At 36.8% G+C, this 14,441-nt stretch overlaps 1 protein-coding gene across 1 annotated transcript; it reads right to left on the bottom strand.

Moving 5' to 3' along the window:
- Positions 1–1,237: 1,237 nt before the first annotated feature.
- On the bottom strand, positions 1,238–7,487 carry TRAT1 (T cell receptor associated transmembrane adaptor 1). Its single transcript, XM_086626761.1, has 5 exons — positions 7,380–7,487; positions 5,682–5,718; positions 4,260–4,321; positions 2,931–2,989; positions 1,238–1,740 (listed from the first exon to the last, which is right to left on the bottom strand). Exons 1-5 carry the CDS (start codon positions 7,480–7,482, stop codon positions 1,489–1,491), a joined length of 513 nt encoding a protein of 170 aa, XP_086482887.1. The 5' UTR covers positions 7,483–7,487; the 3' UTR covers positions 1,238–1,488.
- Positions 7,488–14,441: the final 6,954 nt, after the last annotated feature.

The following is a 14,441-nucleotide window of genomic DNA, read 5'->3' as shown; positions in this document are numbered from 1 at the left end:
GGGTGTAACAGCCAAATATATATTGGTTTGATTTCTGCACACAAAAGCAAGTGCTAGCACAAGACAGGCAGTGACACTGGGCAGCTTTGACTGCAGGGGTTGGCCCTTTCCTTTTGGTCTAGCACAGAAGTTAAGGCATGTTAATTAAAGAGGCTCATTAGCTATGAGCTAAACTAAACACGAATCAGGGCGTCAAAAAACTGTTTGGGTTTTTTTTATTGTTCAAAAACTTGTCCCATCCCTGGACACGTCCATCCACTTCTGCTTTTAGAAGAGACATTGGTGCTTTGTACTATGAACTTTTTGGTTTTAGTTTTTTTTTGTAGCTGCTTTCAGAGTGATCTCCTTCAAGACCTGAAACACTTTCAGAGCTCTGTATGTGCTTGAGGGTTTCAAGCTCCTTGACACTGTGCTCTGCATGGATTTTATAAGGCATTAATATCCTTTTTTTGAGAAGGCAGAAATGTCTGACACCTAGAGGTAGGCATATTATACCAACATGCCTTACTGTTTCCTGCTACTACTACTCAGCGACTTCCAGAATATAAAAATAAGTCCTCGCTCTATAAAAGCTTACCATCTGATGAGATTGAAGTCTTAAGATGAATGCGCACACACAGTGTGTGAATTAGTTGGGGAAATAAAAAGCTCTTTCTACTTTTGTAAAATAGTTGGTAACTTTTGTAAAGTAGTTGGTAGCAATGGCAATGTAACACCTAATAGGAATTTAAACACATAGAATATCAGAAGGAAAAAATCTTCCCCAGGAGACTTATTGTTACAGATGATTTGCCAATATCTTTGGATATTGGCACTACATTAACAGAGGAGCTGAGATCTGAGATGTGTTCTGGTATTGCTCACAGAAGGAAACTAAAGATATATAAGGATATCATTAAATCTTACGAGTTGTACAATTACTACTTTAAGCTGTTAAATTATTCTCTAATTAGCTTTAGATATATTGTGTTATTGCCATAGACCAATCACAGCAGGGAAAGTACACAATGTTGAACAGCAGATCAGTTTTTAATTGTGGAAACAACTAAATCAGTGTGCAAGTATGAAACGCAATTTCTTTCCAAAAGTACTGTTAAAACCTGTATAGAAGAATAGTTATACTCTGCTAGAGCTCTACAGACAACAGACTGGGTCTTGTGGGACTGTTTGAAAGTTAATGGTTGTTTTAAACAGGGGATTAATTTTTACTGGAATCAGTACCATGTGAATGCTGGGATACCAAATTATACAACTTCCTTTGGAAATGTCTTCAGAGGAGCAGGTTCTTCAAAGTGGCAGGCTGGATCTTATTTCTTGCTTAGTCCGTAAATGTGCTTGGAAGATGCTTTGGAACGCTTAACTTACCCATTTTATACCCTTGTTTGGTATGTCGGTTTGCCAGGATACTGCCTCTAATTACTCACTGTTCCTTCAGAATGAACAAGCAGATCTCAGTTTATGATTATGTATTTGGTTTGTGAAGCCGCTTCAGATGTTCTCTTCTTTTGTAGTATGAATCAAACCCATTAATCTGATAGGATCATCATGAACAGCTTCTTCAGCAGCCAGCTGCTCGCTATTGAGGTAAATGCTAACTTTGGAAGCCATCTTGGTGGGGTTAGACGATCTTTCCTCTTCATCCTCCTCTAATGGAGGGTCTTTCTTTCTTCTTGGTTTTCTGCGTTTGCCCTTGACACTGTGGTCAAGTGAGGCATAACACATCTGATTGGCAGACTCCACCTAGAAGGAAATTCACTGTGTGTTTATTGTTCAGTAGTTATACTTGCTTTAAAATTACGTCAAAGACTTTGAATATGCCCACACTGTAATCGTAATAGTGGCTGAAGTTGACCCAAGCTGGCTGCAAATGAGCTCATTAAAAGTACAATTGATTAAGCTGTGGCAGCGCAGAAAACAGACCAACATAACCCAATGGTAAGTGACTCGTGTATTTAGGATAGTGACAGTAAGGAAAAATTCATCAAGGTATTATTGGAAAGATTCTCTGTGGGAATGAAGGCAGCTTATATAATCGGTCCAAGTTCTTTGGGATGCAAGACATTATTTGATCTGGTTTTCTTCCCACTTTTTTTTTTTTAATTAGAATCCAGTTATTAGCAACGTTTTTAACAGGCTTTGTCTGTGCCGACCAAAGATGGATGATTCTTGTCTGTATCAATAATCTCATTTCCAGTGCAAAATGTATGCTTTTGTCTATCTTTCCCTTGCGCCTCTGTGTTTTACAAGCCAAATTGTCACGCACTTTTGACATGGGAAGTTTCATAGATTATTCTGTTTCCATTAGGTTAATAAAAACAAATGTCTAGATTAAAAAAAAAAAAATTCTACCCTCTGGAAGTATCCTGAGAGAGGCTGGAAATGGCTGTTTATTAAATACTTGGAAATCAACTCAGGGAATTGATACTAGGAATGCTTCAATTACAGATAAATTTCAGTTGAAGCTTGCATGCTTTTAGGCATCCAAGTATCTCAATAAAATACAAATCAATAGAAAAATGGTCGTCTTTTTTTTTGTTAAGGCACGTAGATTTTTGTACTGGACAGGAAACAGCCAGTCAAATTCATGATTATCATCTGATGCAGTTTGTATTTTCACTTGGTTGATGTTCAAGATAAATAAAATTAATTCTTTACATAAGCCTAATCTGTATGCCTGTGACTGAGGTTTATCGTGCCGTATGGATGGAGATGAGCTGTCTGTAATTCTGCTCCCTCATTAATGACCCAGATTGAACAAAGGGTCAAGTTTGTGCTTAAATTCTCTGATGAACTGGGACTCTAAAGCATGGTATTTTTTGTGATGAGCAGTGTGAAGATTTTTGTTATATCTTGTCATGGGACAAACACAAGAACTCTGAGATAGACCATGTTACCCTAATTTAAAAATCCAGAATTAAAATTAAAGATACCTGTAGTTGGTTAGCTGGCCTTTGAGGCTGGGACTTCATCTGCTCGTAACAACATTCCTCTAAAAGTCATCAAAGTAGAAAAATGTTTTAGTTATGACATACTACTGAGTCTTAAAAGATGAGATCAACAGATCCTCCCCAGTTTACTTTGGTAGAAGTTTGTTTTGTTTTGAAATCACACACAGATCTCGTGGTCTATTTACAGAGGAGCAAAGAGCTAAGAAATTCAGACACGCATACTGTGAAAATGAAAATAATTTTCTGTTCATATGGATGGGAAATTGCTCATTATTCACTAAGTGGGCATCATTTTAGACTGCCAGGAAGACATCTTGCAATTGGGGAGTAACCACATACTGATGTATTTTTCAGTATAGGCAATCTTTTCTTTGGCTGAGAAAGAGGCTGTGAGTTGTAGCAGCTGGAGATTAAATTCTATTCCTGACTCTGCTTTCAGTTTTCTGTAAATTTGATGGGAGTTATTTTGTCATGCCCTATCTCATTTTAGCCATCAGTAAAACAGGTTACTTCCTTACAGTTTTTAGGCTTTTGTAGTGTCAATGCATTTGAGTGTTGAGTGCTGGCTTAGTTCAAATTATGCAAACACTTTATGAAAAAGATTTTTCCCTTATTGTTCAAGTACTCTGGTCCAGTTTTGCTTAACCCCAAACACGGCTAGCAAAAAAGTTGTGTTCATGTCACTTAAATACTATAGCACCATAAGGACTTCAGGAGACATTCCCTCAGCTTATCTAGCTCTAGCTGCAGTTTTATGATGTTACTGCCTTTAACTTGCTGTCTCTCTTTCCAGGATTGTTAACTTCAGCCCAGTAAAGCAGAGAAAAGCTATGTCTGCCCATCATTCAGCTGCTGAGATTGTTTCAGCGTATTTGTCAACGTCGCTGATGATCTATGGGATAGCCACAGCAGAGAACTGGTATGTGTTTCTTTCTGCCAGCTCCTCTGGGAGCGTTGGCTCCGGGCAGTGAGTAGTGTGTGTCTTAGATTGCTTTAACATGCGTGGATCAAGCTATTGTTTCAATGGGTGCAGCTTTACATTTAGAAAAACTCTTGGTTTTGAGATGTTTGGCTAAACAGGACCACTTGGAATGTAAAAAGTCAAATTCTGTATGTGATCTGGTCTTACAAACAGTAGTGCAGTATGATGGTTTGCAATTCTATCTCCACTAAGTATTAACACAGCAATTGAAAAGGGATAGATTCTCAAGTTTGCTATTTGAGAAACGCAGAAAGTGTTGGTCAGTCAGCTTTTAACCATACATTTATCAGAGCCTCTGAACAGACAAATGTTCTTAAAGTGAATCTTACCTAAAATATCTTGATTGAGATTGCCATAAACTGGGTCATCTTCTGTGCAGAAGTCATCATAGCTTAGAAGGGGAATGGAAAAATACTTTTAATTCACAGAATATGCTTTCTTTTTAGGACCCCACTATTCTACTCTAAACGTTTTACACACATATAGCAGTAGCAGATTATATGTGTTCTACAAAATAAGAACAAAAATATCAAGAGAGGTTGGAAATACCAGTTTTGCAGAAGGGGAAGAAATGGTGATGTCCATATTCTGAAGAGAGATTTGTTATCTAGCCAAGAATTGAACTTTTTTTCCTGTGACTTGGTTAAGAATAAAGCTAATCTCAAGACTACTAAGCTACTGTTTGATGCAGTTCTAGAAATATTAACAATCACTGAAAGGAATCCAGTTCATGTCCTATAAGACCACTCTCAACACAAACTAAAGCACTAAATAGGTCTTTTGGGGAGGTGTTCTTAAAAAGTTCACTCTTGATTTAACTAAAATACATACCTCAGCACAACTAGAGAAGACCAAAGCAAAGTTCAGCTTTGGATATTCAATGGCATTCTGTGTTTCATTACTTGGTGTTGCTTGAAAATGTTTTTAAGCATATTTGTAAAACTGGGAACTGTTAGTGGGAAGCACTGTGTAACCTTGTTCATATTGCGTCCCTGTACTGCGCCTTGTCAGGGGCATGAAGTACTGCAATCTAACACCACTTTTTCAGTGGTATTTTTCAGCTGAACAGGCAGTGATAGACGAATAGAGACTTCCTAACTTCAAGTAAACTTGTAATTGAGGATTGGTTTGGGGGAACAGGTGAAGGCTTTTATATTTTTTTTTCAAGCGCCTTTTATATCTGGGTTGAGACGAGACTTTCCATCTCTATTTTCTAAAGTTTTGGTAGGTCATTTTTATATAGAATAAGAGAAACAGACTTCTAGCAGATCACAAGGTATCCAGCAGTTGTAAACAGACTCCATGTTATTGCTTTTGAACATCATGTGTATAAGAAGGGTATGAAACGTAAATACATATAAATTCTTGTTCCACAAGTATTAAATATCAGACTATAATATCATTGTTTTCTGAGCATTCTTTTTAATTATTATAGATTTATTGAGTTTGAGTGATAGTAAATAGTAGTTCAGCTCAATATCTTGCACATCTTTCAGTATATAAAATTATTATATTAGCATGCAATTATTTCATTGTTGATAAAAGAACTGGAGTACATCTCTCCCACAAGAATTTATTTTCCTGTTTTCTTTGGAAAACTTTTTTTTCCCACAACCATCCTGCTCTCTAACATTTCTAGACAGGCTGCATGAGATAGTGGATTTTCCTCTATGCTGTCCCTCCAAAGCCAGCTGTCATTATTTACTGCTTATTTCATCCTCGTCGGAAAGAAACGTTTTTATCCAACTTACCTTGGACTGTTGTCTTCATAGTCTTTATACCTTTTAGCTGGAAAATTTGTTAAAAAAATAACATTGAGATAAAATGAAACATGCTATTTTAGAACACTTCAGATAATTGTCTTAACTGACATGCTTTTGATTTCACTGTAGAGAGTAAAATTGAAAGCTCTTGGCTTTCAGGACCTTCAGTTGTCCCCCTGCCTTTTTCAAAAACTTTTGACTAATATAAGAAACGTTTGTGTTATGACTCTGCTGTGGCTGTGAAGTCTATGTTAGTTTATCAGACCTCAAAAATGTGTTGTAACTTGTGCGATTAATTCCTTCTTTCCTCCTCTTTTTGCTTCTACCTGATCTTTTTCTCTGCCTAGGGAGATGCATCATATGTTTATATTACAAGGCGAAGGGTTCATTTATTTTACTATTTCTGTTGCTTGTATCTGTGACAGAAAGATATCCTGTGATCCACATAGATGAAGAAACCGAAGCAGAGAGGCGGTGGCTGCAAGGAGATTTATAGCTAGAGCCTGATTATTAACTCAGGAATGCCTGACTTTCTATCCTGTGCTCCAGCACTCCACAATTTACCATGGTAAGCTCTGATTCCATGAGCAATGCAGCATCAGCCAATCCGACTGAAAGCTTGCTCAAGGTTAGTTTTGTAAATGACTGTGATTTTTCATCTTAGAAGTCTCTGCCTAGTAGCACTAAAAGACAAAACAATGCAAAAAAGCACATCCCTCCTCATCCCGCAGCACTCCAGCAACTCTTTTAATACCCTGTAGCCATACTAATTCTCTTATACCGATGAATTCTGTTTATAAGCATAGACCTTCTGTTCATGTAGATTATGTGTGTATGCGTGTTTAAAGTGGTTGAATCCACCAATGTTTACCTGTCCACCCATACACGTATAGCACAGGTGCAGTTTTCCCTGCGTAAAGGCAGTTTTTCCCTGAATGGGAATGGTAAGGATTCTAAAACTTAATAACTATAGAATTGTATGCATAATAGAGGTTGCACTGGCATAATCAGTTCTGTTAAAAAAGTGATAGTTAATTTTAAACAAAGCTAGAGTATGACTGTAGTCACCCTCTAACATAAATTAAACAAATTGGTTCCTTATTGTGAGTGACACATTGGTTTAAGAGCTACATTAGGATCCCATGATGAAAACCAGTTAGAACTTTATTTTGAAAAAACTGGCTAAGCATAAAATGTGTGTGAAATCTGAAATTCAAATAAGTATTTAAGAGTTTTGGAAGAAGAAAATTTTCTCAAATGTATTTGGTATCAGTGCACCTACGTAAAAAAAAAAAAATTGAATTAAACTACAAACAATAACTACTTACATGAAAAGTATACTTTAGAAAAGGAAATTACAGGTGTTAAAAATATACTTCAAAAATAAAAATTTAGCCAGAACTGAATTCTTCACCTTGTACATGTTCTGTTGGTTTGTCTTCAGAGAATGGGTTTGGGCAGCTGTTTTTAGCAGCAGACTGGGCAATCATTCAGTAATCATACCTGACTCTCCCAAAAATTTTTTAAAGTTACATTCTCTCGCCTAGAATCATTCTTGCCAAAATATAACGTTAAGATTCAGAAGAATCAATTTATTGGCTTGAAATCTCCCAGCAGTGATGCCTTTCTCTACAAACACTTTAAACACTCAAACTCCATTCCTCACAGCGAGACGCCCTTACTTACCTTGCTTCTTTTCCATGTAGTGTGAAATGTTCAATATCAACGAAACAATCAGAGCCAAACTCAGAAAGGCCAGAACTCCCCAGACAGAAAAATGGCAGTCCATCTCTTTAGCTGAAAGAAAATAGTTTTGTAGTTTGTGTTGTCTAACAATTTTACTGTATTCTTTGAGGCTGGATGATTTTTGCTTTCTGTAATTCAAGCTACAGTTTTGTTGTTTAGTCTGTGACAGCTATACAAGCTAAATAATCGATATCGAAAGCAGATGCTAAATAATAAGAAAGTAATATCAATGAACTGGTAGCAGAACTACTGTTTTATAGGAATACAGGCAAACCTTTGGCTGAATTCCTGTAAAACAGTAAGACACAGTAAAAATCAGAATTTGATGAAGAAAAAAATCATTTTAGTGAATAGCTTTTAAATTATTTTTGCAGTTGTCTTTTACTATTTGCAGTGAGTTTTTGGCTAAATTCTAGAGTTTGTGAGTGAAGTTCTGAAGATTAGTTCAGTCAAAACAACTTGATTCACTGAAAATATCTCTGAGTAACAGGTAAGAACAACAGGTTCTAACAATCCCTGCAACACATTTCAAAGGTTGGTTGTGTGTTTTCTTGCATCGTCTATTAAAACCACTTACTCGTACTCACATCCTCGCTCGCCTTCCTAATAAAGCAGAGGGTGTAGTGGCAAACCATGAGCCGTAGCTGGGGGGTGGAGAAACACCCAAAACTACTCCAGAGAAAAGCCTGAACTGCTCCTGAAGAATCAATTGGTGGGTCAACTTGAATGAACAAAACCTCCCTTTGCACTGTATTTGTCTCTCCTTGGAGTTTCCTGTTAGAAACACAGGAAGGAAGCCCCCTTGCACCCAATGTATTTTGTTATTTAATTAATTCTTCAATTAACCTAGCTCATACAAATTTTCCATCACAAACCTTGCTGAAGACAACAGCGTATTGGTGACAGTCTAATGGCCAAAATTATCAGCCTTGCTGCAAATGACCTGCAAAACCCTTCCTTGATAGAGGAAATGCTGAGCCAAATACATGTCTGAGAGGAGTATAGATGTAGGTTCTTCACTTTCCCCAGAGGCTTGTTTCATGTTCTTCTAGATTGAGAGTGTTTGAAATAAAGCCTGGTCCAAAAATTAACGAACTCCACTAATACTGGACAAAAAAGTCTAGCTGAAGCAGAGCAGTCAAGGGGAGAGATACTCTGAGTGAGATTCGAGCAGGTCCTTAATACTTTTACTTGGGTTTGATGTAGCTGGGTTCTTCCAGGAGGCTGACATTTTTTTTGCTTCTCAAAGGAAGGCTGAGATAAAGGATTACAGGAATATACATTCCCATGTTGCTGGAGGTGGGTGGTAGGGGTTAATGCATTTGTTCCTGATGAGAAGACAGAGCTTTGTTCCTTGGCTGACTGGCTCCACCTCACCTTAGGAACTGCTCCTAACAGGTTTTGTTTCCTAGTTACGCTGGTGTTGCGAAAGCTCTTTTAGTTTTATTTTATTCCAAGCCACGGATTTTTTGATGATGATGAAACAAGATAAGATAATCCTTGGTAGTAAAAAATCACCAATTGGATGGGTTTCTATGATGCAAGTTTGCTTCCTGATCAGAGCTCTTTTAAAAGGAACGAAACAGAGCAAGTAAGCTGCAACCGACATACTTGTAACTGGTTTTTGCACATGGTACATGCAGTGGCCATTTATCTTTCTTTTTAAATGAAATATCCAATTTCCATTCTTTTATTTTCTCCTACGTAAGTTTTCTCAAAGGTGTTTGAGGGTTCTCCATCACGGCAATGCTACTTTTCTTGTCGAGATGTACTTTTTTGCAATAAGATACAAACATTAATGAGGAGAGGCAACAAACACCTCTATGAAGCAACTATATATTATTCCATTTTTTCAGAGGATGAGTTAAAAGAAAGGGAGATCCTACCTTGAGAAGATGTTATCAGGCCTCGTCAAGAACCACTAGTGTTTGGAACCTAGTTACTCTACAATTAGTCATTCAAGAACATTTGCATTCTATGCAACCTGCCCGAAACTACAAGAAGTCTATGTCAAAGTCAAGAACTTTTAAGTCTCAGTGTAGTGCCTAAATAATGAGTTGTCTTTCCTTCTTCTCCTGTCCTTTTATCTTTTCTGAAGTGATTGTTTTCCATTTTTCTTACAATCATTTCATATTTCTTTTCCTAAAAATTCCATTATTTTTTCCCTTCCCAGGATCAAAAGCAGCGCTGCGGCCTAAAAGAAGGGAAGCACATGTAACTGTGATAGAAACTACAATCCTCTGATTCACTAGAACAAAAAGAGTGAGTAGATACCTAAAGTATAGCTGGAGCCTAAGTTTGTACCTTTTTCTTGACACTGAATGCTGTCATTTATCTTTCTGATTCAGGAACTCTACTTTCCCTGGTGTTTCTAGGGTAGGAGGAGAACTCTTAATTTCAAATTGAATATTTTCAGCCCTTAAGTGAAGTGGAGAGGAGGTAACTAAATTTTTGATGACAAATATTTCTTTTGTGTTTCATCTTCTGATTTAAATTGGACTTATTATCTGGAAAATAGTAAAGGTTGGAAAAAAGTTATTTCCCTTTTCAGTCTCAAGTTTAACTTCTACAGTATTTGAGCAATCCTACTTCTCTAGGACTTAAAGTATTTTAGCAGAACAAAAGGCACGATACTTGGATTTCTAATAAAATGTATCAATGTTTTAAACCTCACAACCTAGAGCTTTCTTAAACATGGTTTAGAAACCTGCATGGGTGTGAGGAGATTAAGAACACAACATTTAAATTTATTCCTAGCTGAACACTACTCAGTGTATTTTAAAATTTATTTTCCACAACTCTGACTTACACATCTGTATTTCAGCAGAATATATACAAACATACATGTGCCTTCAGTGTCTTATTTTTTAAAGTTTTTTCTTACCTTTGCTATACGAGCTTTTTTGTCAGACAACACTACTTATATCTCAGAAACAACAACCATTTTCATTTACCCCTTAAAACCATAGTAAAGGCCTTGATCAGAGATATTTGAGTGTTGCTTTGAGTGCTCTGTGCCTTTCTAACGTCTGTTTCAAGTTAATCTTATTGTCCATGTACAAAATATGAGAGATTTTGATTTTCTATCCTAGCTTTACAGATAAACAGCTCCCGGGTCTTTCCCAGCTGTTCTTTTACCACCGTTATAGCTGTTGCCAATATGCTAGCTACTTACACTTATTACTGCATTATTTAAATATTTACTACTTTGACAACAGCAGCAGTAGAAGGAAAGCTGAAATACCCATGTGAAGAAAAATTTGTCTCCTCAGATAACTACAGTGCTGTCTCTGTACGTATAATAGCAGCTGCAGTCCATGACAGCTAACTGGCGGTGCTAAAGACAAAAAAAATTAGGTGTCTGTGGATGGAGAGTGAGAAATAAAGAGAAAGAGAAGTCTATTAGACCAATTATAGTCTGTTCTGGAATAGTGTCTTTTTATTCTATTCTCTAATTTTAATTCTCACTCAAGTCATCTACTGTCAAATGTAGCAAAACCAGATTTATTTCTTTTTTTACATATCTATTCCAAAGAACTCATAGCATGGTGTTCAGAGGCATTCACACTCAATTGCAGTCAAATTGAATATTTTTAAAAGCTTTGTTATATCTTTGAAAAAAAAAAAAAGAAGTCCTAATGAAAAATTAGGTCCCTGGGAATAGCACTATGATTCTAACAGGATAAGCTCAAATTCCATCACAGCTTTCTGCAATAGTCTATCTGCGATGGGAAAGACCTAAGAGTGATAGTAGTTTGTTCATGAGAAATCATGTTGAAGCTGTTCTTAAAGTAATGTGCTGCTCTGTGAAAGAAAAGAGTTCATCGTATAGCCAAAGGTTTTACGGGAAGGACAACAATTCTTCGTTTATTTTTAGAAGAAGTTGGGATGTGTTAGAGGGGAAAGTATTATATTTAATGATGATAAAGATGACAGGTATATTTTGAATATTTGATACCAAAATCTCTCTAGCATTAACGATACATTCCTATTCTGCTCTTCTTTCATTCGTATTTGGAAGCAGGGCCAAACCTGGAGTTGCATCCCAGTAGAACATCTACCTTAGGTAATTTACTCCATCTGGATAACATTTTTACTTTTCTGACTTTAGGGATAGGATAACTCATCTCCTCTTAGTATATTTTACAGTGCTATAAACTAAAGGTTCTATATTCACACAACAAAATGCAGGCAAACAAAAGACTTTCTAAAGACGTAGTTAATTGTGCTTTTTCTTTTTAAATCTATTGACAACTTCCTCCATCAACAGGGACAAGACATGGGGATAAATAGACTTTTGGTCACTTGTTCTTAGGTTTTCTCTTTGCAGGTTCATTATACTGTAATTGGGGGAGGCAGGAAGAAGCAAAAAACCAACCAACCAACCAAAAAACCAAAATCCTACACAAACAAAAGCCCCCAAAACATTATAATCTTTCCTGGATGAATTTCTGCAATTCAGTGTCACTGCAACTCAAAGGAGTGGACATAATCATGTACTTACCTTTGGGGAAAGGAGCCAGATTTAACAATTCAGAGCTAGAAATAGTTATTTATCCTCCTAACAGCATAAGAATAGGTAGCAGAAGTAATGAGTTTCGTTCCTTCTTGTTCTAATGTATTTTGTTTAGAGAATCTATCACAAAGGATAACAGGAAGATATCATATTTCTACCAGTTTTTCCTACCAAAAAGGAACATGACGTGGGGAATATCTGTCTAACAAGAACTGGACATGCCATCTATTTTGTCAGCTCATCATTCATAGAAGCAATTAATTACTTTAGTTACTACCAGATTTAAGACAATGATCTGGAGCACAAAATGGTTTGTTTCCTGTTGTTTCTGTCTGCAAATTTGTCAAAGATGAGACAAAATTATCTGCTTCTCACCCTCTCTGATTAAATGGTGAAATAAATTATATTCTGAACTAATGACCCTTCGAAAAAGAAACCTTTTAAGAGACTGATGAATGTTAAATTAACATTAAAGATGCTTCCACCTGTATGAGTTTTTAAGATAGAATTAATTCTCTGGAAAGGATTCCTTAAATTGCAGTTAATTAGTGCATAACTAATTGCTTTGTAAGATATCAACTTCATACTTCAGAAAGGAAGCAGCACATTGTAAAATAAGAAGCCCTCAGCATGGTAAATATTTTAAGCACAAAACTAAGGCCAATGCTTAGTCTTCATTAGCAAACCTTAATTAATGAAAGTTCAAGCTGTTGATGATGACTCATCATCATCATGATTATTATTAATAAATTGACTTCAGAACCTTGAGTAACCTTCTTGAAAGGCTAGTAACCTACCTTAGTGTGTGTTTACTGCTCCTTTGTTTACAAGTTTATAATACTGAAAAGATAAGGCTTACCTGTTTTTGTTGTTTCTAGGAATACTCCTTGCTCCTTTATCCAGCAGGAAATCAAGTTATGTTGGCAGACCTTGGACCCTCTTCTGTTTTCGACCTAGCAGCATGAATTGATCCCTAGAGCTGCCGTCAATCTGAAGTCTCCAGTCTGTTTTTTCACCTGCTTTCTTACAAACAGGAAATGTGGTTCAGACTTTTACAACCTCACGAGCCAACTGACGGTCTCCTCCAGTGTTTGCCTCCAAGAGAGGAATGAAATATTTACATGTGCACTTGCATTTACTATCCACCTGTCTTGCCAAAGAAGAGCATGTACAGGACTATTAGTTCCATTTTACGTGGTACAAACCTACTTCTGTAATGTTCATATGAGATCCGTACTCCAAGTCTTCCTGTTTGTGATGTGATGTTGATTTCAACAAAAGTATTTAGATACCTCTTAAACTAAATTAGAGAACTATTTTACCTAGAAGTGCTATTTGACTCTTATCCCTTGAGGTTTCTAAACAGGTCTGAAAGTCTGTCACTGAGAGAACCTACAGTTTAACTGAAACAGCTGAGACATGATGCTGAAATTATACCATTGCCAGCTCTGGACGGCCAGGTTAGGATATCGTAATGTGCTTCCTCCGTTCTTTAAAGTCTATGAATCTGGGTCCCACAATCCAGAACAGTTGTGGAAAGAGAGGGTAAATCAGCATGTGGCTTACTTTGTTATTTATTTATCTTTAAAATTTAATGAAACATGCCTGTGTTTGGGTAGAGAAGCCATTTTACCGTCAGAATCAAAGTAGCTTCCTCCAGAGGAAGCTTGCGCTCTGAGCACTGTCAAAGAAGCTTTCTGTTATCTTCTGAGGTTTGAGGGCTGTGTTTTTTCAGAGCAAACAGGTTTATTTCCAATTATGCATAACGTAGAAGCGGGAAGGATTTCTTAAGAGAAGTAGTGAATCACATGACTATGTTTGTCCATTTGGCATACGTACATTGAAATAGCCCTCGCTGTAGTCTAAGGAGCAACGTAAAGCACGGCTGTTCAAGAAAGGTTCTTATGTGAGAAAATGTCCTTTGCAGTATATGTTTATTTGGGATGCTCTTACTTTGGAATATTGTTTTTATATTAACTGCCTCAGATCAATAGTAAGAAATAATTTACTGGCTTAGCATCTTACTTGAACATAAAGGGGCAGGTTAGTCTTGATTAATATAATATACCCTTCCATTTGAGTCCAAAGGTGATATAAACTCTTAACTATTCAGACTTCTATGATAATGAAGTGAGTTGATGAGGAGAAATTAATATAAAAATACAGAATATGGTGGGAATTCTTACACTTTATACTGTTTTTGATTCTGAGGTTAGAATCATAGAATCATAGAATGGTTAGGGTTGGAAGGCACCTCAAAGATCATCTAGCTCCAACCCCCCTGCCATGGGCAGGGGCACCTTCCACTACACCAGGGTGCTCAAAGCCTCATCCAACCTGGCCTTGAACACTTCCAGGGATGGGGCATCCACAACTGCTCTGGGCAACTGTTCCAGTGCCTCGCCACCCAGTGAAAAATTTTGTAATTACATTTTTCATTAATGATGAAAAATTGCATGAAATTCATTTAGTTCAGTTCACTTTTG

This window comes from Tauraco erythrolophus, chromosome 1 (assembly GCF_009769465.1).
Source record: "Tauraco erythrolophus isolate bTauEry1 chromosome 1, bTauEry1.pri, whole genome shotgun sequence".
In the NCBI taxonomy this organism is placed as follows: domain Eukaryota; kingdom Metazoa; phylum Chordata; class Aves; order Musophagiformes; family Musophagidae; genus Tauraco; species Tauraco erythrolophus.
The sequence above is the reverse complement of the archived record's forward strand: the minus strand, read 5'-3'. Positions and strand labels throughout refer to the sequence as shown.